The following is a 24,624-nucleotide window of genomic DNA, read 5'->3' on the forward strand; positions in this document are numbered from 1 at the left end:
GAATAAGCAGCTCTTATAGCTCAGTTGGTTAGAGCACCCGTTTAGTAAGCGGGAGGTCTTGAGTTCAACTCTCAATAAGAGCAATTTTGTGTTTTTTCCAATTCTTTTGTCAGGAAAGTTTCTACTTTCAATTATTTTACCAGGGCTGCTATTTTTTAGTTGTTCGTAAATATGCTGTTTTGGTTTCTCAGTTTTTTGTTGAGCAAATGTAAGTATGTAACCAGTAGTGACTCAACTGACAGCACTGTGATAAATATCACACATTAAGAGCTAAGTTACAAGATAAAGAAAAAGAAACCAATGAATCGATATTTCTCAGGCAACAAATGATAATGTGCCAAAATTTAGACCAAAGAAGGTGAAAAAATCTCATAAGACTACCAATAGTCATTGCAAGAACACTTGCCCTCACTGAAATGGTGGAATCGATAAGGATCTCTCAGTATGATTTGCCTCTGTACTGCACTGCTCACCAACTTGTAAACAGCATGGCAATCTCCGCAGACACGAAGGTTCTTGAAAATCCGAAGAGTGGAGCCTTGCTCCGTGTTAAGCAACCCGTACGCAAGAGCCAGCCTCTCGCTATGTTTCCACAGATTATCCTCCTTCTGTTCCTCATCTGTGTCGTGCAATGCAAAGCTGATGTCAGGGACATAACCAGCTTCTTTGATTTCCTTCTTCAGCTCTAATAATTTAAGAGATATCTTCTCTGAATCCGGATGCGACTCCAGTCCTGCGCCAAACGTGCTCACTTTGTTCCTCACGTTGAGCCAGCTATAGGCAGGCTTCTTTCTCACATTTTGAGACTCCATCTTCCCCCTCAGTCCCAACACGTCTTGCCATCGCCCTGATGTTGCACACGCATTCGAGTAGAGCACGTACGCAGAGTCGTCAGAAGGGTTTGCTGCAAGGAGGTGCTGAGCTGCTTTCTTTCCCAGCTCGAAATGGCCATGGGTTTTGCTTGCTGCCAGCAGTGATCGCCATATGAAGTCACTAGGTGGAACTGGCATCTCTTCAATGAATGCTTCGGCCTCAGCAATCCTTCCTGCTCGTCCGAGGAGATCAACAATGCAGACACAATGCTCTATAGCAACTGGGACGCCAAAGTCAGGGGTCATTACAGCAAAATACTCAAGACCCTCATCTACAAGACCACCATGGCTACACGCGGATAGAAGTGAGACGAAGGTGACATGGTCTGGTTTTGCTCCCTGTGCTACCATTTCATGGAAGGTCTCCCTGGCCCTGTTGAAGCATCCATGCCTAGCAAAAGCAGATATCAGTATATTCCATGATAATCGAGACCGCGTTTTTGGCTCTGGAACCAGCTTCAGTAAATCAGTAAGCTCTCCGCATTTTCCATACATATCCATGACAGCATTTGCAACAAAATGATTGCTGTCAAAACCGATTTTGATAGCTAAACCGTGAAGATGCTGGCCATCCTCCAAGATAGCCAAGTTTGCTGAAGCGGAAAGGGATGCAGAAAGACTGAACTGATCAAAATCCACTTCAGCCCTCTGCATGTCGAGGAGAAGCTTCAATGCCTCCTCCCAATGGCCGTGGTGAGTGTTGGCAGCAACCATAGCATTCCAAGTTGCAGGGGTCCGGTTTACTAAAGCACAAAATATGGAACTACTTGAACTAAGATCACCACAGTTGGCATACATTGAGATCAGTGAGTTTCTTACATACACATTAGACTCAAATCCAGTAGATAATATATGCGCGTGCAGGGGCATTCCATGGTTCAGAAGGTTGCTTGGGTCACGACAAGATCCAAGAAAATTGATCAGAGTTATGTAGTTTGGATCTTCACCACTTTCCCTCATCAACTTATATGCTTTTACTACCTCGTCAACTTGTTCATTCTCCGCATAACTGCCAATCAGTGCATTCCAAGTAACCAATCCTTTCTCTGACATACAATGAAAAATCTTACTAGCTTCTTGAGTCATGCCACACTTCCCATACATGGTAACTAGTGCATTCCCAACTATCTCATTCTCGTGGAGCCCGGATGTTACTACAAGTGTGTGCACAATTATCCCCCCAGACAGAAATTCAGCATTTGTACATGCAGACAACGCACTAGCAAAAGTAACGAAATTTGCCATATTCCCCATGTGGAGCAGTTCTCTCAACACCCTCAAAGAATCTAGGCTCTTTCCGGCCAAGACATAACCTGTCATCATTGAATTCCAAGAGATCAAATCCTTCTGTGGCATACTATGAAACAACTTCTCGGCATCTCTCCATTGCCCTGTCTCGAAATACATATTGAGAAGAGTGTTAGATAAGCAGATATCATAGTCCAATCCCAGCTTGAACAGCAAACCATGAATCCCTCTTCCCAAACTCAAGTTATCCACACAATCACACACATACAACACTGTAGAAAGTGTGCTTTGATCTACTTTCGCTTGATTAAGACGCATTAAGTGGAAGTATCTAACACACTCTTCTGCAAGCCCATTGTGAGCAAATGCTGCGAGAATTGAGTTCCACGATATGGTGTCCAGCTCATCCATGCTGTCGAAGATATAATTGGCAACCTCGACCTGGCCGAAGCCACCAAAAACCGATACAAGAGAATTCGCAACAGAAACATTGGTCTCAAGGCCCGACTTAGTAACATGACCAAGCACTTGATGAACCAGATTTTCATCATCAAGTGCTCCACAAGAGCTAATAACCGTAGTGAAGGTATTCTGATTGCAACTCATCCCTTCGCGCTTCATCCTCCGGTATAACTCAATCACCTTACAAAACAATCCACCATTTGCACAATTAACCATCAAAGAGGTCCAAGACACCACATTTCTATCAGGAAAATCTTCGAATAGCATCTCCGCATCAGAAACAAATCCATACCCGCCATAGAAATGCAAAAGTGAGGTCGCTATGTACACATCACTCTCCAAACCCATCTTCAAAACTAAGCTATGTATTTGCCTCCCTTCAAGGAACATATCCCCCGACCTACTAAACGCAGTTAACAAGCTCGGAACGTTATAGCCATTCAGCTCGAGTCCTCGGCGCCACATCTCAAGAAACAATCCGCACGCATCTTGATTCCACCCGGCCTTCACGAATCCAGAGATCATGTTGTTCCAAGAAGCTTCATTTCTTTCAGGCATTTCGTCGAACACTTTCTTGGCGTACTTGATTTGACCAAGTTTCGAGTACATATTGATCAGTGTGTTGGTGTGGAAGATGCTTAAATGAGTCCATCCCTTGAGGCACACAGCATGCAGCGATTTCCCCACGGCTTCGTTCGTGATCAGCGAAAAACCTTTCTGGAAAAATCCTGAAATTTGTGAATGGGGATTGCTGATGATGCATTGAACCATGTGGTTGTTGGGATCTTGTCTGCATTTTAGAGATGGGTTTGATGAATCTGTGGTTGAGAATGTGAAGGAAGACTCAAACTTGAAAGGTGAGAGCTTCTTCTTGCCGTGCCTAACCAGCATAAAATCGTCGTAGAATGAACTGAAGGAAGAAACAGGAAGATTCAAGTTGGAATTAGTATGTTATTTTAATTTAAGACTATTACTATTATTTTCCCCTTCCATTGAAAAATAGTAATAGTAGTTTATTTTGCTATTTTAAGTGTCCATAATAAATAGTTTTATTTTTAAAATTGCAAAGTTCTTTTTTTTTAATATATATTACTAATTTTTTTTATCGTTCTCTCATCTATTTTATCTACATTTTCCCAATTTTCCCAACAAACCGAGCAGCTCGAGCTTAGAGCATTAGCAATGGAGCACCCTAAGAGATGCCCTAAAGCCCGCCCTATGCACCGCCACGTCAGGATTTTATCCTCCTATCCTTCCACCTACAGTGGGGCGCCCTATAAGCCGCCCTAAATGCCGCCCTATATGTTTCACTATTGTTTTGTTAATTAATTTAAATATTTTCAAATATGTCAATGCAAAATAATTAAAAAATACCATGATTAATTAAAAACGGCAAATCCTACATTGATTAAAAAAAGTTTTACACGAGTTAGAAATGAAAAAAAGTTGACTACAAAAGTCCCAACTTACGGCGCAGCTCATCGATCATCCCCTGGAGGTATTCGGCTTTGGCCGGGTCCTGACATTGCATGAAGGCGTTGTGCGTGTCCAACAACGTCATCCGGTTGGTGGCCGCTGCCAACTCCATGTAGGCAAGTGCCGCCGGGGTCGGGGTCGGGATCGGCGATGGGGGGCGGTCACGGCTTGCGAGGAGGATGTCGCCTTCGCCTTCTCCTTGTTCTTCGCAGCCTTGACGCCAATGGGACGTCGAGAAGACACCGGTGTGCCGGAACTCTCCTCCTCCCCGTACATCGTCCGGTTGAGGTCCACCGGATATGCGCCGCTTTCGCTGCTTGTGTAAGCACCGGCTTCGGTGGTCCTCGTCCTCTTTGGCGCAGCCGATAGCAGAATCCCACCCTGAAACTTCTGCTTGTCCTTCAAGAGCGCCCAGATGTTAAAATGCTTGAAGTCGCCGTACATTGACTGGTACGACAACAGCGCTCTATCGCGCACATCGCTCAAGCTCTCGCCGCTTCCCTGCTCCCTTGAGCACTTCTCGTACTCCGCCGAGAACAGGTTGACTTGCTTCTTCACCTGATCCCAGTGCTTGCGGAGCTGCTCCCTATGGCGCTTGTACGCGCTCGGCGGCTTCGCCTCATTGTAGTGCTCGGCGATGCGCTCCCAGTACGCAACCTGCTTTTGGTTGTTCGCGAATACCGGGTCCTCCAAAATATCCACCCAACACCTCGCCAAGACGAGAGTTTCATCCGGTTGGTAGTTCGTCCTCCCGGGGGCATACTCTTAATTCGTTTCCGGAGGTGGCACCTTGTACGCCCGGTGCCGGTTGCGCTTCTTTCTGCCTGGGGCGGGGGCGGCAGAGGGGGCGGCGGCGGCGCGGCGTGGTGAGTTGGAGACGACTACATGTCAGATAGACCGTACGAATCCGTACTGAATTCGGGATCGTACTGCGTGTTGGAGTCGAACGACGGATATTCGTCAGGGTCTGTACCCAGCCAACGTGCACCACCCCCAAACATCAGACTATTCGGAATTGGGTATTCACCGGAATCCATTTTATAGTGTAATTTGAGTGTGGAAAAGTGAATGGAAATGTTACAAATGAAGGTGGGGCAGGGGGTATTTATATAAATAAATTTTTCGGAATTAAAAAAAAACGCGTTGGATTGTCCGCTCCATCGTCCGCATCGCCCACAGCGGGCGGACGATGGCACGCCCAAGGCATTGAGCGGACGATCTATCGTCCACCCCATTGCGGATGCTCATCGTCCGCCCCATTGCGGATGCTCTTAGATCAATAAAACTATCTAGCTCAAAGTCACCCTCGAGTAGCTCAGCTCGTTTATTGTTCAATCAAGCTCCGAACGAGCTTTTTTCGAACTGAGCCTCGAATATCCCATGAATAGCCCTAGTTCGAGATAAACGACTTATTATTAGTTTAGAACTTGAATTTGTTTAGTGGGAAAAGTGCAGAACCTGAAATTATATAATCAAACAATGAACACATGAATAGTAATATTTCTCTTTTGTCAAAACATCATTAATACAATATTAGTCCAAGGGAAAAAAACCCCTTGACTAGTAAGCAACAACTTGAATTACTTTAAATAGTATGTCACCTAACTAGATTTAGAAAAAAGGCTAAAATTTGAACTTGCGTTGGCTGGAAATTAGCGCAACCAAAACAAAGGAGAAATGTCGTTAAAAAGAGAAACTGTCCAAATTTGGTAGATAGGTTGAGTTGTAGATTCCAAGATCAGTTGCAGATTGAGGTTGATGAGCAGCTAGTCCAAGTTCATTCTCCAAGATTCTCAACCACTTGCCAATTTCCACTTCTTGGATAAGCTCATTCCCTCCACCATCCTCTTTGGTGGGGTGTAACTGTATGGGGTCCAGTGAGTCCAGCACGTGCCAGAGGTCGTCGTCCTCCTCCTCCTCCTCCTCGGCCGGTTGTTTCGGATTGGACATACAAGAAGATGATGGAGACTCTTTGGAGAGTTGAGGTAGTTTCGTAGTGGTGGTGGTGGAATTTTCTTGACCATCGGGTTTCTTGTTGGCTCGTTTCTTTAAGTGTGTGTTCCACACGTTCTTGATCTCGTTGTCTGTTCTTCCCGACAGACAAGACGCGATCTTGGACCACCTGATCATCATCATCCTAGGTCGTTAGATTACAATAAATCAAAGACTTATGTATTTATCACATGTTACCTGAGTTGTTTGTTTTGGACATGAGATTTAATAAAATTGTGTTCAATAGTTAAATACAAAAAATGGAATGATCAGGGTAAGTATTAGGGAAATGACTTGACTCAAATAACATGGGACAATTCAAAATGGAATACGACAGTGGTTAGTGAGTTACTATCAATAGTACTTGTTTCCAATAGAATTATGGAGTTGAATGATTGTATTTTCTTCATCTGGTGTGAAGTTGCCTCGTTTGACGTCAGGTCTTAGGTAATTAATCCACCTCAATCGGCAGCTCTTTCCACATCGCAATAGACCTACACACCATAGTATATAATTAAATTAATCACCCAACAACCTCTCTAATTAATTTAATTATTTTCCTTGATTAATTTACCAGTAGCCAACTAGCTGCCTACTTCTTCATAAAACTAAATCTTAGTTTAATCCCAACATTTTTATCTATTCTGTCTAACAGAATTGGAATGTCAAACATATTCAATTCATGTTTATATTCAAAATGCAAGAATTAATGAAATCACACTATACTGAAATAAATATATTGGTTGGATCATAACTCTAAGTATTATTATATATATATAGGGTTGTGATCAATTGAGATTTTTTAGCCTAATTGAGAATTGAGATCCATTATTAGCCACTCATTTTTATTAAATGAGTGGTCCAAAATTTACCACATGGAAAATATTTTTACATTAATTAATTGTGAAAGGGCAGAATGGTAATTTCATCATACATTTTATTTAATAAATATTTTTTATTTTTTAAAAAAAATTAAATTTTTTTTCGATTTTTTATTTTTTTTATTATTTTTATTTTTTTTTGTCAACTACATATACAATTCATGTCAACTACACACATATAATGTCAACTACATATACAATTCATGTCAACTGCACATATATAATGTCAACTACATATACGATTCATATCACATATACACATATAATGTCAACTATAAGCTGTTGACATTTGATGTGCAGGCTATTGACATTTGATGTGAAGGGCTATTGACATTTGATGTGCAGGCTACACATCGTAGTTGACATCGTGTGAAAATTAAAAAAATTTAAAAAATTTTTTTAAAATTTTTTTAAAAAAATAAAAAAATAAATTTTTTTTAGTTGTTGACATTTTAATACGAGTTCTTGACATTTGATATTCTGGCTATTGAAATGAAATGACGATAATACCCTTAGTTGATATAATCTACTTGTAGTTGACATTTCAAAATGAGTGGCTGAAAATGCATCTCAATTCTCAATTAAGCTAAAAAATCTCAACCTAACAAGACCCTATATATATATATGAATATATGAGCAAGAGGAGGACGAGGATGAGGATGAGGATGAGGATGAGGATGAGGATGATGATTACCGGCTTGTCTAGGGAGAGCGCGCCAGTTACTGTGGCCGTGTTTCCCAATGAAATTCATAAGCCTCAAATCCTCAGCCGGGCTCCATGGACCCGTCCTCACCTTCGTCTTATCGCAACACGGGGCTCTGCCTCTACCCATTCTCTCTTCCCCTCTCCCTCTCTCACAAGAAGAAGAAAACAAAGTAGGCTTTAAGAGAAATGAGAAAACTATCCTTGCATGGTGGATTCATTCATCCCTATATATATAGGACTAGTGCACATACAGAAACAAATGGTTTCCTAACATTCGTCAATGCCTATTTTCCTAGCATTCGTCAATGCCTTGTCCAAGATTCTCTAGATTATTACACATCACCAAAAACAAAATTTTCCTAGCAAATATGAGGTCACAATTATTCACATCTGAAAAATAGTAGTATTACCAATTTGTAAAAAGGGTTGATTTTTAGTTTTGCCTATTTTCAAAATTAATCAATGTACTTAGGTAAGACTAGTCATTACTTATAATTCTAAGGCTAAAAATAGTGCCAAATGTTTGAAATTTATAGATTAGTAGATCCACCACTATTTTTTTTCCATTAAGAAATTTATTTTTCCAAGACAAAAACTTGTGTTCACGAGTGTGCACTTAATTGATGAAGTGACTTTTGTTTCATCGAAATGAAAATCTTATTAATCATTCATTACTTTGTTATTTTTTGGAACACTTAATTTTTAGTTGTGCACTAGTTAGCAGAAAATTATAAATATCTAATTTTGGGGGGGATGTTGTTTGATCTCAAAAACTAGTTACTTGATTTATTGGAATAAAAATATTTCCAATAATTCTTAAAAGACAAAAAAGGAAAACAAAGCCATTCTCCAAAGTTTTGGTGAATTGCGTAAAAGCAAAGTTGGTGACAGAGGGGAAAAAAATTGTTTTTTTTCCTAAATAAATCTTTATTCATTGCGTTATGGTGCACTTGTAATAAATCGAATGCAGTACGCCCCCTCATGTAATTAATTATTTATGTCTTTTAACAAAAAAAAACAAGACAACGTAATATTGCTAGAATTAAAAATAAATTTGAATAGACGCACCTTTATATAAGTTGGATGGCCATTCTATTTTATGTTATTCATGATTCATAAGATACCTTAGAAATAAAGTTACTTTTTAAAATTTGAACCAAATTGGAATATTGTAAAAAAAATGGAAACTTGATTCATATATTAGGAGGTGATGTCCAAATTTTTCTTTTTTTTAGCGGGACAATTATGTGACAAAAAGTTGCTAACGGAAGAATCAATACTTCACTTGTTGAGAGATACAAATGTAATATTTATCTTGATTTTTTTAGTCCCTTAATATGAGGTTTTGTGCTCTCTTTTAGAGTTTGGCGATTGTGTAATGAACTTTTTTTTAAGTATATTGTTAGTAGATGTGTGTTTATCTTGCTTTTGTCTTTTTATGGTTCGTTATTTATGAGCCTTTTGGTTTAATTTGTATTGATATTGCTCACAACTTGTTGTGCTTGAGTCTTTTATTAATTAAAAATAAATAATAAGTTTGTGAGTATATCTTATATACTATAATAGATTAATTTTATCACAACTTTGAAGAATATTGGAGTGGATAATACTATAAAATTATTTTATTTATCTTATATACTATCAAATAAATTAAACTGTTTTTTAAAAGTAAGAATATCATAAACTCAAAATTGACAGGAATCCACAATCACAATATTATGCTAAATTGCTAATAGTAATCAATGCCAACTGTGATTTATTTTTAAAGAAAAATTTGTGTATCCTTAATTAAACATCCCTCATATGAAACTATTCATACAATATTATGCTAAATTGCTAATAGTATATACCTGTTTTTCTTTAATAACTGATATAGTAGGTTGAAACCCCAACCCTAATTTACCATATGAATCTATAATAACTGATATAGTAGGAGGATGATCCAATTTTGAAAAAAAAATGTGCACTACCATATTATAATTTGTAAGATAATTAGTACTAGAACGTTATGAATTGGTGAAACTAATGGTCCACATCAGGTAAAAAAGAATCGCAAATTGTTTTTGTGATTTAGGTGACCGGTTCACGTTATTTCTCATTATACTAATTACAAAATTTAATAGGTCACTAGTTAATTATAGTAATAATACTATTGATTTATTTGTTACATCTGCTTTTAACAATACGTGTTAAATGTTTTCATATATATAACTCTCACGCAAAAATATTTTTGAACAAAGTCTTGATCAGTTAGGGAAGGAAGCCAACATTTATTTTGTGATGTTATGTGTACCTAATTGTGACATCTACAATTTTGGAGCTACATTTTTCTTCTAAATAGGTAAATAAAACGTCCCAATTTCTCCCACTATTATTTTTGTCAAGTGGATTCACACGTTCATGAATCTGGAGGAGACAGGTTTCAATCCCTTAGACGTGATTATCTATTTCAAATAATTATTAATTGCTCTATCTTTTTAATTGTCCTAATTGTAGAAGTGAAATTTACATTTTATAAGAAATTCCGTAATTACATATTTACTTAAACTCATGAAAGCAAAAATATATTAGAAGATGATATTCATAAGGTTGGAAAGGACTAGTAGTGTTAAGGTATTTTTCTTTGAAATTTCTCTTTTTATTAATTTTGCTACTCCTGATTTAGGTTTCAAGAGTTTTTATTGTTTCGCTGCATGGACGTCACTTGAATGTTTGTTATTTGTTAGTTGATTTTTTTTGTTATTGTCATTTATTAGCTTTTATATTGTTCTTATATTGTATATACTCCTTTTCAGGGACGGAGATAGCTTAGGCCAACCCCCAGCGGCGGCTTGGCCGGTGCCGCCCTCGTAGATTTTCTTGTAGTGTTTTAATGGTTTTTTTTACAGAGATGTAAGGAATTGAAGGAAGAAGATGAGGAGAAAGAGAGGGGAGAGAGAAATATGATTGACCTTGGGAATAGAGTTTACGTTTATCTTCATTTATTGTTTTGTGGGATTAGGAAAATAGTAGTAATATTTAAAATTCTACATTGGCATTTAAGCACCAAATTTTCAATTAGATAAATTAAATTCAATCCTTTCAATTGGTTAAATCAAATTCAATCGTAAGGTATAATTTAATGGTGGAAAAATGAGTAGTACTAATAAACAAGAGTACTTTGACCTAATTTATCATGATTGAGTGCGTTTAAGTCACTAATAATATTAGTTTAGGAATATATTAATATGTTCTTCAATCTTTAAAATTTTTCTAAGAATCAAATAGTACTATTTAAAGTTTTATTATTTTATTTGTATAATAATATATTGTATTAATCAATTTATTTATTCCAATAAAATTTTTTCCATAATTATTCGTCTCATATTTCATTTTTTGTCTTTCTACTAACACGTATTCATTTATCTTTTACTAATTTTGATAGATAGGCATCACATTTCACTCCTATTTTATCATAAAATTAATACTCTACATAATTATACACATTCACTAACATTTTTTTTCCATTTTTAATATTTGAAATAAACCAAAGTGGGATAAGTAATCTCGAATGGAGGAAGTACCATATTTATATTAAATTAATATTATAACAACTCAATTTGCGACTCTTATGATATCAAGATATCACTAAATGTGTTTATATCAATATTTTCTTTGGATTCAAATCTAAAATCGTAGATACACCATTACGGACCACTGGTACTATTAGATAATGCTAGTCGCTACCAGAGATTCAAGAGCATCATGTGTTTTGCCGTATTTGTCATTAGTTTTGAGCACCGGCTCATTTCAATTTCTAGTTCCGTCCCTGCTCCTTTTGATGTTGTACTATATTTTGTTATTGTTGATCCGTTGAACTCTTCTCACTAAGTCATGACGTTGAACATCTTTTCACTATAAACAAAGATAAACTTGATTATGACATTGGAACTAAGAATCTCATTTGTCAACCTGGGGTGATTTTATAATATGAAAACGTTTAGGCTAACTAATCAAATGAGTTACTAGTTTAAGTCATACTCATTTTTTCAATTCCCACGATAAAATTATGGATCCAACAAGTAAACATTTTTTAAAATACTTTATGCAATTGCGTCGCTTATATATTTCATTTTAGTATCAATTTATTTCATTTTATTGATATTCAGAATAATTACAAAACTAAATAATTTAGTTTCCTGACAAAATTAACTAAACGCACGTGTTAAAAAAATAAACTTAGCACATATTTACCCCTGACGTGTGGCTGATGTAAAACCTCATTTTGTGGCAGAATTAACTTAATTTTCAATAATTCGGAGGGTGTGTTACTAGCCACTATAAGTTTTTCTAGGGGTAGGAAATCTACTTAGAAAAATGTCTACGAATTTTCATGATTCATACTACTATTTATGAGATACGTGGATAGTTTATTTAAATTATTATTCTGTGAAGAGTACTCAAATTTAGTGAATTTTTATTACTTAACATACAAAATATAATATTCTTATCCACGTGCCCAAATCAAATAGGCAAAACAAAACACAACTTTCTAGCCACATTATTGGTAATCGATCTGAGCACTTCATATGTCCATGCATTGACCTCATCTCATCGACAATATTTCGTAATAAACATTCTAAATCGAATAAATATTTTCATCAATAATTTTTTTTTGGATAGTTGTATGATAGCTCAGCCATAAAATAAAAATGACTATTGTAGCAAATTAATTATCGTGATAAGAATTGATCATTACAAAAGGATTAGTTAACACATGATCCTACATATACGTTGTATCTATATATTTAATGACTTAATTAACACATGATATATTAGTTATATAAAATATTTTATCAATTGACAATACTTATCAGTACGATCATGTCAAGTTTACAAGACTAGAAGTCGGGTCATTTATTTACTCATTTTGAAAAATAAATATATCAAACATGCACTAGTACATACAATAAAGTCTTTGATTGGTTATGAACAAGCAAAATTGTGGTTAAATTTTGATAGGATTGAAAAGAGGCTAATAAAAGGATTTAGAAATGAAGTATTGATTTGAATCCACCTAGGCCACTACTATTAATTAATGAAAATTAGATGTACATAAATGGCTTTACTATAGAAAGGAGTAATAATTTACATAGGTATTGGTTTAAATGAAATGTCTAGCAATTTATATCGAGTGCTGTAGTACTAATTTTTATTAATAATAGTCATTAAATGGGATGTTTGGTTTGAGAATTAGGCAAAGGCATAAAGCCAAACCTCATTAAAAATTGCGTGTTTATTGTATTTTTGTGAACTTCTCAATTTAAATATTTATAAATTAATAAAAAAAATTATCAATCCAAAGATATATAAGACTCCCACATCAAATATATAAACAAAACACTGATGAAGTTATCGTTGACTCTTCAGTGTGCTAAGTCATCATTCATCAAATCATCAATCTGAAGCCATAAGCCTATGAGAATGAGATGGATTTTGAGGTTTTCTTTAACCAAATTCCCACTCATTTACCCGTTATTTAAAAGTAAATTTGTCACGCCCGCATTTCCTAAGGATAGGAAGTACGGTGGACCGCGACTAGGGGAGGAGTAAAGAAGCGGGGAAGAAAGGGGAAAAACAAGAATATTTGACCCAAAGACATTTAATAAAAGGAAATTCATTTTAAAACAAGGTACTGTAGCGACATTTCAAAAGTTTTAGTAACCAGAGTTTAAATGAAAACATTGTTTCGGATTACAAGCAGCGGAAAAAGATCAAGAGACAGATAATGCCGGGTATGACGACACGACATTATCCAAAACAAAGTGAAACGCATTTTGACTTTAACTGCTCAACATCCGTCCTCCCCATCGCCGCTCAACCTGCACATTAAGAAAACAACATGCAGGGCTGAGTACTTATTGCACTCAGTGGACACACGCCAAAATCATAGTTTGTCATGCCATAACAGTGTAACATTGGGGTTTTGAGTGTAATGAAAATAACCCAAGTGCACCAAAATATATTTCATAAATTCGACTGCGCAGTCATTTTCCGATATTGCCACCCTTATTCCCTCAATCATACACTATCTGATCCAAACGGTGACAAGGGGCGTGGCCACACCCCAGGTCATCTAGACCGGCCAACTTGCTCTCAGATGGCACCCAGTCTCGTGTACACTAGCCTGAGGGTTCGCAGCCCAACAGACCCGAATTCGATTAAACATATGTGGTAAACCACTTCAGATAGGTTTCAAATCAAAACATTTGGCAAGACAAACAGTTCACCTCCATAAACAATTCCGGAACAGAGTCCGTATTAAAAACAACCCACGTAAAAGTAGGGTAGAAAAGCCCACCTCGATTGCTTAGCTTTTAAAATAATTCCCTTCTTCAACCACACTTTCCTCGTAAACGATCACCCTTTTGAAAGATAAATTGTATCATGATTAGAGTCAGAAGAGACGAGACTTTAAACGACAATGCATGATTCCTACGTGGACGACTTCAACATCTAGCACGTTACACGTACATACACTTAACAACATGTTACAAAACAAACACACAAAGTCACACGTTCGAAACACACCCCGCACGCAAACGACGTACCCAAAACGCGCACACGACACACGAACACAGCACTCCAAGTCCTGGCATACCCTTACTGTGCAAACGGCTCACTTGGCTCGGAAAAGGTTCGGAAAAACTCAGAAAAAGGATCGGCGTCTCGACATGGCTCGGTGTCTCGGCCGCTGGCTCGGCACCTCGGCCACCTGTTCGGCACCTCGGCCGCTGGCTCGGCACCTCGGCCGCCTGCTCGGCACCTCGGCCGCCTGCTCGGCACCTCGGCCGCTGGCTCGGCACCTCGGCCGCCTGCTCGGCCCCTCGGCCGCTGGCTCGGCATCTCGGCCGCCTGCTCGGCACCTCGGCCGCCTGCTCGGCACCTCGTCCCGTGCACACTCACTTTCCTCCAACTTCCGATTCTCAAACCCTATACAACATTCACACCACACATTCTCCGTCCCAAGACACACCCAGACACCTGGGATCATCCCTTCAAAACCCCCCCACAACACTGCCCTAGGCCGGCCCCTAAAACTCTCGGCCAACCCACGCAAAACCCTCGAACCAAACACTGATTTTCCCGAGCCATCTCTTGGTCAAACACACCCACATTCATCACAAAAACATAGCACTCAGAATCACGCCAATTGCACATGAAAACATCTCCCAAAAACATACAACTCGCGAAACTGCGCAGTTTACTTGCAAAAATCATAATAAATTCATACGACATCCAAAGAGGCTGAAAATTACACACCACACAGAAGCCACATTAACCTTTATACAGTTCAAAATTCGTACCCAACGGAGATCGTTTGCTTAGATAAAAAGGGGTCGGAACCCACTGCCAGTTACTACCAAAAACATGCTCAACCATATCACAAAGCCACAAACCCTATTCAGCATCTAAACCATCCAAAACGTCCTATATGCATGAGTTTTCGAATTAAACAAGGGTTAGGGTTTGGTTACCTTTCTTGGATAGTTCAAACGTAAATTCGAAGCTTTCCCTACACCGATTTACAACGTACGAGCGTAACACCTTGAAGAAGCCAAGATGATGATGAGAAGGGGATGAATGGGGAAAGGTAAACCGAGAGAGAGAGGGGCGAGAGCTTACCGTGAGAGCACACTTCGAGAGAGATGAGAGCTAGAGAGCGAGAGAGAGAGAGAGAGAGAGAGAGAGAGAGAGAGACCGAGAAGAGAGAACGAATGGAAAAGAGGGGGAGGGAAATCGGTTATGAGGGAGTGGGGGCGGTTGAGAGAATCATGGGGTGATGGGGGAGGTTTTTTTTTTCGAAAAAGAAGAGAGAATTGGGGAGGGAGGGATTTAATTTGTTAATTAGGAGTTTTTATTCATAGCTTAATTACTTAATTCCATTTTAATTTGCCTAGGTAGAAAATACCACATCCACAACAATCAAATAAACACAAATAATATTTTCCACACCATATTTTAAACACAAAAACATAAAAATTTCATCCTTAATTAAAAGAATAAAATTCCACAAATTATCGGGTATTACAAAATTCTACGCACCAATTTAGTTAGACTCCAACGTGAATGATTATTTGATTAGTAATGAATACACCAATCAATAACATGATTAAAAAACCGTCAAAATTAATTATAATTATAATTATAATTATAATAATACTAATTTATTTTGTAGCATTGCATACCACGTCGCATCCAATTTTAATGACAAAGTCTTCAAAGCAGGTAGATTCACTTCGTCTTCCATTAGATTAGAATCCAAGAAAATTGATTACCAAACCACTTTCTTGACAAGTTATTTTCTGTCTTTAATGCAAATTTCGTTTCATACATATTTTATATTCCTTTTCATTAAACGTTATCTGAAAATTCATGATTTGATAGCTAGGTATCTTATATTTAAAAATAGTATTTCCACACATTTGCCATATCATTTCAAAATCTATATACATTCATCTTAATTACTTTAATCTTTTGCAGCAATGAAGTCTAGTTCAAATGACAAAGTTGAAATTTGTGTTCAAATTCCGCAATATATTTTTCATCTTGTCGTGGTCATGCCTTACATTTCTCATTTTGTGTGGTGATCGTATTGGTTTTGTCTGTATGCACTGCCCGTAGATAATGGTCATGACATATATTTTTTATAAAATGTGGAGTTTTTTTTTTAAATCTTTTGAAGGGTTTTACATTAGGCATTGAAATTTAGAAGTGAATTTCTTTGATATTATATGAACATGTTAAGTGAGATATGTTAAAGTTATAGTACAAAATATATAGATTTTGATGTTTATGGACCCAGTGTTATTTTGTCTTTCTTTTGTTTTGTTGTTGCTTCGTCACAGTATTGGATCTTGTGTGGACCAATTTGTCTTTTTTGGCTCGCCATTAGCTTAATTAAGGCTTTGATCATTAGGTCGAATCGTCCATAATTACAATATTTTTGATATATTTCCAGTACAATAAGAGTTCGTTTGATTGCCATGATAGAAAATAGCAAGATAGTTATCTTAAGATAGCATTTTCGGGCCGAAAATGCTATAGTGTCTGATAGTATTTTTATGATGTTGTTTGATTGATAAGATAGTGTTTTATAGATAAGATGTAAAATGACAGAAATGTCCTTGTTACTAAATATATTTGTATGTAAATGTGTATCTCTATTTTATGATTAAGTTAAGTAAATTGGTGTTAATGATGATGCTATCAATAAAATTATTAACGATAATCAATATTGTAACGATAATCAACAAATCATAATTAAAATGTCCCAAGAAAAGATGAACAAATTAAATTTTCCATTGAAAATTTGAAAAAAAGATTGATTTTGAAGAAATAACATTCTGACTTTTGAATTTATCAACTCTAATAGTTACGAGTTTTTAATTATTAAAAATGATAATAAAATTCTAAAATTAATTATATGCCTCTAATTAGTTGCATAATGATTTAATAGTAAAAAAATCAACTCCACCGCCGCCGTCAAGCTCTACCGCAGCAGCGGCAGCAGCCAGCGCGTGTACGCCGCCTTCAACCAGGAGCTCCAAATCCTGCTCCACATCCGCCACCCAAACATCGTGAAGCTCCTCGGCTACGCGGAAGATCAAGGCGCCCTGATAATGGAGTTCGTCCCCAACGGCACCTTGCACCACAAGCTCCATCACGCCTCCCACACTCCTCCACTCACGTGGAATCAACGCGCCGCCGTCGCGTTCCAGCTCGCCTCCGCCATCGCCCACCTTCACGATACCTGCGCCCCTCACATCGTCCACGCCGACGTTAAGCCTTCGAACGTACTTCTCGACGGCGATCTCAATTGCAAGCTCTGAGAAGCCCAACTCCAAAAATACAATAAAAATATCACCAAAATCATTCAATAGAATGAGCTTTGAAGATTTGCAGAAGATAGAGAAAAGTGAGTAAAATTGGGGGTGAGAGAAGAGTTGCAGGAGAGAGAGAGTGAGTAAAAGTGGGAGAGAAAGAGGGCAATATTGACTATCATAGGGGAACAGTACACTATCACTGCTTTTGTGTGGTATAGTGTATTCACACATTTGTGGATAGTCCACCGGGCCTAGGCGGGTTTTTAGCAAATTTTCGGGCTTAGAGATAGTAGTATCATGGCAACCAAACACCTGATATACCTCCGATAGGCGGCCCTATCATGGCCTATCAGTACAACCAAACGAGTCCTAAGTCTGTTATACCAATATTGAGAGTTGGGGATATACACTAGCTAGTTAATCACAAACTATAATAGCCAGTAGTAATTTTTTAGATACAATATTATTTTTGTACTTGTGATTTTTATGAATAAAATAAAATGTTGATGGATGTGATGTGAAGTTATGAACCGTGGAGTACATTTTTTCATTTTCTTTTTTTATGAAGTTAAAAATTTATAACTCTCATGAAGAGATAAATTCAGTTATTGAACAAAGTGAAAGTACCAATTGGGTCAAAAGGAAAACCATATTTGGAATTAATGTGATTTTGGGCAGCAGCTTCCATTACTGTCTGTCAAGCCAAATATAAATATATTTGACTAAGAAAAGCTATGCAATAAAATTGTTTGAATGCTGAATACTTGTAATTATGTCCATGCTCCATGACTCTTCATCATCATTCACATAAATAATCCAACCCCATATTCAATGCTAAACCCATGTTCTTCATCTCTGGTCAAACCTATTTTTAAATTTTCACCTAAATTATACCTAAACCCCAAACTATTTTGTATCATCAATTTATTCGCACTACCGGGCACTAATATTTGACTTAAATGCTACAATTTAATGCTGCATTATCTATTGGCTTTGAAAATACATTTATACAATCTATTTTATGTTATGGAGTATAATATATTGGAAGAGTACGAAGAAGTGGAATTGATCAGTTGATTAAAAGACATCCGTCCAACGGATAGATTGTTTTTCAAGTAATCTAATGTATGCAAATGTGAAGGTTTGTGTTGTAACCAACAATTTAAAAATTTAAATGAATTGTAACAAGAATTTTAAAATAGGACCAAACCGGTTCAATTGAGTCAACCATGAACTGGTACGTTGTCTGGTTTCATGTAGGTAATCATTCAAGATTTTGAGCCAAATTAGGGATAGGAAAATGGTATTTTGGCACTTAGTAAAATTGACTAGAGGATGATACTCGAAATTTACATTGCACCAGAGGCATATGCTTACGACCATGAAAAGCTAAGATACATATGGTAGCATGCATTTATGGGTTACACGAGAGATCAAGACCAAGTAGTGACTTGTAAGTATTTCCAAGCTGGTAATGTGTCCCACTTTTTCTAATGGATTCTTGGTTAAGTTGTGAATCCTAACACGTGTTAGCTAGTTGTAGTTAATGATATTGGAATAGTAGATAAATAGCTTTTAAACTACAATTTCATTTTTTTACATAATGAAATTTCAATATATATTTAGGTGGGACTTGAATCAAACCCTCTTAGGACAATTGGGATTAGTTATAATTTAATTATAGCATTAATTATAATTAAATTTCAGTTTATAGCATCGATTTCAATTTACAACATTGTCAAATTTGCAACTAATTTCCTATGGTATCATCGATCATGACAAGACGAAGATTTGACGTATTAATCGACAATTTTAATAAGGAAGTGAGAAGAACTTTGCTAGAGCTATGGCAATATTGGCTCGTCATTTTTTGGCAATATTTTTCTTGTCATTAAACCAATGTAGAGTATGATCTTCGTCTTGTTATGCTAACAAAGCCCAGTTTAGCCGTAAACTTAACACAATAACTGTTGTTGTGAGTCATAAGGCCACCCACAACGCGTCACGTGGGTGGCTCGTAACCCGTCACGCCGGGACGAGACGGCGGCGAGATGCGTTGCAGCGTCCCGTCTCGTCCCCAGCCCGCCGAGACGGATGGCAAGCCGTCTCGCCACGCGCCAGCGCACGTGGCGCGCTCCGGCGCCATGCGTGACGCCCACTCGCCGGCCCGCGAGTGGACACTTCCCGCATGACGCCTCCCCAATACCAAGCCTATCTTGCCGGAATTGAGTTTATGGCAAGACAACTTGGTATTCCGCCTCCAGGTGGCTTCAGTGCACCTCCACCGCCTTCGTGGGATGATTCGCCGGCGGAGTAGTTTTTTTTTTATTTTCTATAAAATTGTATTTTAGATTATGTAATTTTTATTTTTTTAGAATTTTAATTATGTGTTTTTTTTTATTTTTTTGAATTTTAAGTTATATTTTTATTTTATGTTGTAATTTTATTTTATTTAATGAAGTGTGTTTTTATTAATTGAATTTGTTGGAAATAAAAATAAAAAATGAAATTGAATTAATAGTAATTTAAGAGACGGTTAAGGGACGGATAAGAGATAGAGGGTTGCAGGTTTCGTCCCTTAGTTAAGAGATGGAGTGAAAAAGTACAGTGGACTCAAGAATAGTAATAAGAGACGGTTAAGGGACGGATAAGAGACAATGTTGCAGATGGCCTAAGACTCATAATTAAAACGATTTCACAAAATTCAGATGATATAGAAAATAAATTAAAATTGAAACTATAAACTGAAATTCATTTAAAGTTTAGACAATATAGCTACAACTAACCATATTTTTACACCCTAATGTTGCCATTTTAAAAAAAAGAGCATTAGTAATGATTTCTTAATAATGGCTTAAAAACCCATATTTATAGTTGAAAGAGAAGCAAATTACCAATTTAGATAGACGTTGTTATAATACAATGCCACTTAAATTAGTCTTAATTCGCAAATGTGCTTTTTAATCGATCTTTATTGTTATCGACGAGTAACGAGTTTTATATTATACAATATCAACCAAACATAAAATTGAAAATAATTCAATTAAAACTATTCACTCTCCACGTTTCAATAAATGTTTGTTGATATTTGTTTTTGGACACTTTGGATAATTATACATTTCTATGCTTTAAATTAGGTACACCACCCCAAGTCAGTACCATCACAAATCAGTTATGCCCTCACAACAATCTGCATAATGAGTTGGTACCATTTTTCAGCTTTAGGAGAATAAGTTGTCATATAAAGTGAAAATTTGGAAGTAAAAAAGCTATCTTCACTATTAGAAAATATAATGCGGAAAATAAAAGATTATTGCGGAAAGTAAAAGACGGGGAGAACTTTAAAGACTACATTGTGAATGACTTGGGTTCTGTTCTCTCCATGGTTACACAACTATATATAGACTCTAATTCTAGCTAAACATGGAAAATATATTCTAATTATACTAATATCCTTTTTATTTGATTTTCCATAATCTTCATTGGTTTCCTTCTTTATTCTTGCCATATCTTCATCACTTTCCTTATTGTTCTCCAATTAATTAATTTCCTTATTCCAACACTCCCCCTCAAGTTAAGTATCGAGTTTTTCGACACTTAACTTGCACGATCTTTAATTTGATAAATAGTTTATACTCGTATTTAAGAGTTCTTCAATTCCCTTTGATAGTTTATGCTCGTATCATAGAGCTTCTTCAATTCATCATTGATAGTTTAAACTCGTTTCAAGGAGTTCTTCAATTTTTCGTTGACGGTTTTAACTCGTGTCAAGGAGCTAATCTAAACAGTTTTAACTCGTGTCGATGAGCTAATTCTGACAGTTTTTACTTTTGTCGAGGAGCTAATCTGACAGTTTTGACTCTTGTCGAGGAGCTTATCTGACAGTTTTTGCTCGTATCTAGGAGCCATTTTAGACCATTCTCGGTCCATTCCAAACTCAAACTATGAGTCCATTATTTTCATTTCTTTTCTTTCTTGAGCCTAATAACCACATGGCCCAAATTTACTTCTCTAAAAATGAAGACGTGAAACCATCAGTCTCCTTTATGTTTCTTCATGGGTTTTTTCCCCCGGTGACATACTCTCAAACCATGCCACCTCCACCTAGTTATTGCCGAACTCCGTAGCTTCTCCTCTATTGGTCGGCTTCTGCTCGTTTCTCCTTCACAAACCGTGAACTCCTTATCTTGACTACTGTTATTTTCTCTTCGGCTGCAGTCAGCCTTCTTTTCCGGGGATGGCGACTCCTCCTTCTGATGAGCCGTCTCCTTCTGGTTTCTCGGTACTGTGGGTGGAACTCTCTGGCAGTGGTACTACTCTCTCCCTCAGCCGGATGGTTCATTAAACAGGGTTGATCCCGTTGGTGCTGCAACACAATCGCCTCTTCTCTTGGCAATGTTTTCACGACCTCCACTACCTCCACGGTCTCCTCTCATTAGCGTTTGCCTTTCTAGACGGTCTGCTCGTTCCTTTCCGGTGGTCGATCACGTATTCGCCTTCCTTCTCGTCTTCCCCAGTACCCATAATTTTAGTAGCAATTCTATTTGGCTCCTAATTCTTGTGGATCAACTGCACCAGATGCACTCCTAATTTTAGTAGCAATTTTGTTTGGGTCAACCAGCCACGATGGCTGCTTTCTCGGTTGCTTCTTCTTCTCCGGACCATTTCTGCCTGAAGCTATCTTCTCTTCTATGGCATAGGCACTACTCCAATCATCTCGAATAATTATCCGGTTGGGGATAACCTCTCCCCCTCTGCCGGATAATTCTTCGACTGCTTTACCTTTCCGGGGTTGTCTTGCTACCAATCTTTCCTGGCTCCACCGACATATGGGCTGCTCCTTTGGGTCATCTTTGGCCTTCACTACCATTATAGATTTGGAGAGGAGTTGTTCGGCCGCATTCTTCCTCTCCCCCTCGGCCGGACAAACCGTGAACTTCTTCTTTCTTTTCTTAACTTGATCGAGGAGAGGTGTCGGGCATGCATTCTTCCTTCTCCAACAGGGCCGATCTGGCCTCTTTGGCCTCACATTCTTTCCAACTCCAACTATCTGCCTGTTCATCGGCATTCTCTCTCCTGAGCTTCAACTGTGGTCTTTAGTTCTCTTTGCCTCTCTTTAGCTGACAGCTTCTCTTTCTCGACTCTCATCGCTTGTTCATTTTTTTCCTACGATGAAGTCACAAGCCGTAGTCCGTTGGCGACGACGTTCCCGGTGTTGCCACTGGTGTCGCAGTAGATGTCCTGGCTTAATTTGGGATATTGAATAAGCCAAACTCCCCAAATAAGAAATCTGCGAATAAAATCTAGCTTCAAACACTCTCGCAGTCGCAGAGTCCCTAAACTTCTGTTTGTAGACGGCGAGCAGCCTTGCAATCAAGAAACAAGTGCGTTTCTCCAGCTAGCCTTTCCTCAGCAGGCTGGAGGATTCAGCAAGGATCTCCTTCAGTTTCTGCGGTTATGCGCAGTATTGAACTGCAGTCGGCTCTTTTGACGAGCAGGTGTCCGACTTGGGGAAGTTCAGAGTTGATTAATGCGACCAGCGCGGCGTAGACGTTGGACGACTCACGGGATTCGGACTGCGTTTTGATTACGGTCTGACGGAAGAGGCCTCTTCCGGTGATGAGGATGTTCTCGCTGAGGATTCAACCTGCCACGGATTCGAAGTTGGAAGCGTTGGCCTTTTCGACGGGGTTACCGATTCTTTTCTTCATGGAGAGCCACTCTGATTCTGTGAGCGCTATGTTCTCGTCGAGAGTAACTGCAGACTGCATCGAATCCATGGATGGAGCTTCGTTGTCTCTGTCTGTCTCGCCCCCTCTTTCTTTTCTTTCTCGGGGATCAGTAAAAGACGGTGAGAACTTTAAAGACTACATTGTGAATGACTTGGGTTCTGTTCTCTCCATGGTTACACAACTATATATAGACTCTAATTCTAGCTAAACATGGAAAATATATTCTAATTATACTAATATCCTTTTTATTTGATTTTCCATAATCTTCATTGGTTTCCTTCTTTATTCTTGCCATATCTTCATCACTTGCCTTATTGTTCTCCAATTAATTAATTTTCTTATTCCAACATTCACCAAATCTAAATAAAAAGAACAGACCTATATAAAAGTGCGTGAGGTGAGGAAGGTCACCAAATATAAAAAAGGATATTGATTTTGAAGTTCATAAATTTTGATCAAATTTTAAAGTGGGTCATTTTTTGAATTTGGCATATCCACGAGACATACTTTATCATATTAGCATGCACTTATTATTAAACATCGAGTTTAAGAATTAGAGCGTTGAAATGACGTTGTTTCATATATGATTCAATTGCAGCAAAAGGCGATTTCGTCGCCTTAGCGGCCCCACACTCCGGCCAGACATCATGTGAGGGGGTTCAATCAGGGTACGCAGTAGCCCGTTAAGGGGGAGGCCCTAACCCACTGGCTGTCAGAAGCCCATCTCCCAAGGCCTCACACTTGTGCCTGAGATATGGAAGCAACTACACGACAGCAGTGAGATTCAAACTAAGTCACTTAGGTTACATGGCTAGACAAATAGGTTCAAAATATGCCGAGAAAAAATAGTTTGGGTCGGGCTAGGAAAATTGCACACTTTCAAAAGTGTGTTATTTTTTTAATCACTTTTAAATTTAGTGAAAAATACCAGAATAATCAAAGTTTATCCTACTCCCTTCGTCCTTTAAAAATATGAATTATGTATTTGTTTTTTTAGTCTATCTCTTAAAATTATGAACTTTTTAGATTAGTGTTACTAAGCACTACCAATTATGTGAATCTCTCTATCCATTAACACTATTTTGACTATCGTATCTCTTACTTTACCAATTATGTAGTATTAAAACTTGTACTCCTTCCGTCCCACTGAAAATGATTCACTTTCCTTTTTATTTTGTCTCAACTAAGATGACCAATTCTTAAAAATAAAAACACCTTTATCTCTATTTTATTTATTCTCTATTACTTTATTCTCTTCACTCAATACACAAATTAATTTACATAAAATCCAGTGCCGCCAAGGAATGGCTTATCTTCCTTGGGAAGGAGGGAGTATCATTTAAAATTTACAATATATTTTTAAAAGACTAAGAGAGTAATATTTTAGAC

General features: G+C 37.7%; 2 protein-coding genes, 1 long non-coding RNA gene and 1 other non-coding gene across 4 annotated transcripts; 1 reads left to right on the top strand and 3 right to left on the bottom strand.

Moving 5' to 3' along the window:
• The first annotated feature begins 9 nt into the window (after positions 1-9).
• On the top strand, positions 10-83 carry TRNAT-AGU. Its single transcript has one exon. It is a non-coding gene; the product is annotated as a tRNA-Thr (tRNA).
• A 205-nt stretch (positions 84-288) lies between these two features.
• Positions 289-3,542, bottom strand: LOC121754202 (pentatricopeptide repeat-containing protein At3g24000, mitochondrial-like). The gene has a single exon (XM_042149570.1). It carries the CDS (start codon positions 3,471-3,473, stop codon positions 378-380), a length of 3,096 nt encoding a protein of 1,031 aa, XP_042005504.1. The 5' UTR covers positions 3,474-3,542; the 3' UTR covers positions 289-377.
• Positions 3,543-5,538: 1,996 nt separating this feature from the next.
• On the bottom strand, positions 5,539-7,946 carry LOC121754079 (transcription factor MYB58-like). The gene is made up of 3 exons (XM_042149415.1): positions 7,626-7,946; positions 6,415-6,544; positions 5,539-6,180 (listed from the first exon to the last, which is right to left on the bottom strand). The coding sequence occupies exons 1-3, from the start codon at positions 7,762-7,764 to the stop codon at positions 5,742-5,744; spliced, it is 708 nt and encodes a 235-aa protein (XP_042005349.1). The 5' UTR covers positions 7,765-7,946; the 3' UTR covers positions 5,539-5,741.
• Positions 7,947-13,323: 5,377 nt separating this feature from the next.
• On the bottom strand, positions 13,324-15,335 carry LOC121755225. Its single transcript, XR_006040665.1, has 3 exons — positions 15,155-15,335; positions 13,978-14,041; positions 13,324-13,498 (listed from the first exon to the last, which is right to left on the bottom strand). It is a non-coding gene; the product is annotated as an uncharacterized LOC121755225 (long non-coding RNA).
• Between the last annotated feature and the right edge of the window lie 9,289 nt (positions 15,336-24,624).

The sequence above is a fragment of the Salvia splendens genome, chromosome 11 (assembly GCF_004379255.2).
Source record: "Salvia splendens isolate huo1 chromosome 11, SspV2, whole genome shotgun sequence".
NCBI lineage: Eukaryota > Viridiplantae > Streptophyta > Magnoliopsida > Lamiales > Lamiaceae > Salvia > Salvia splendens.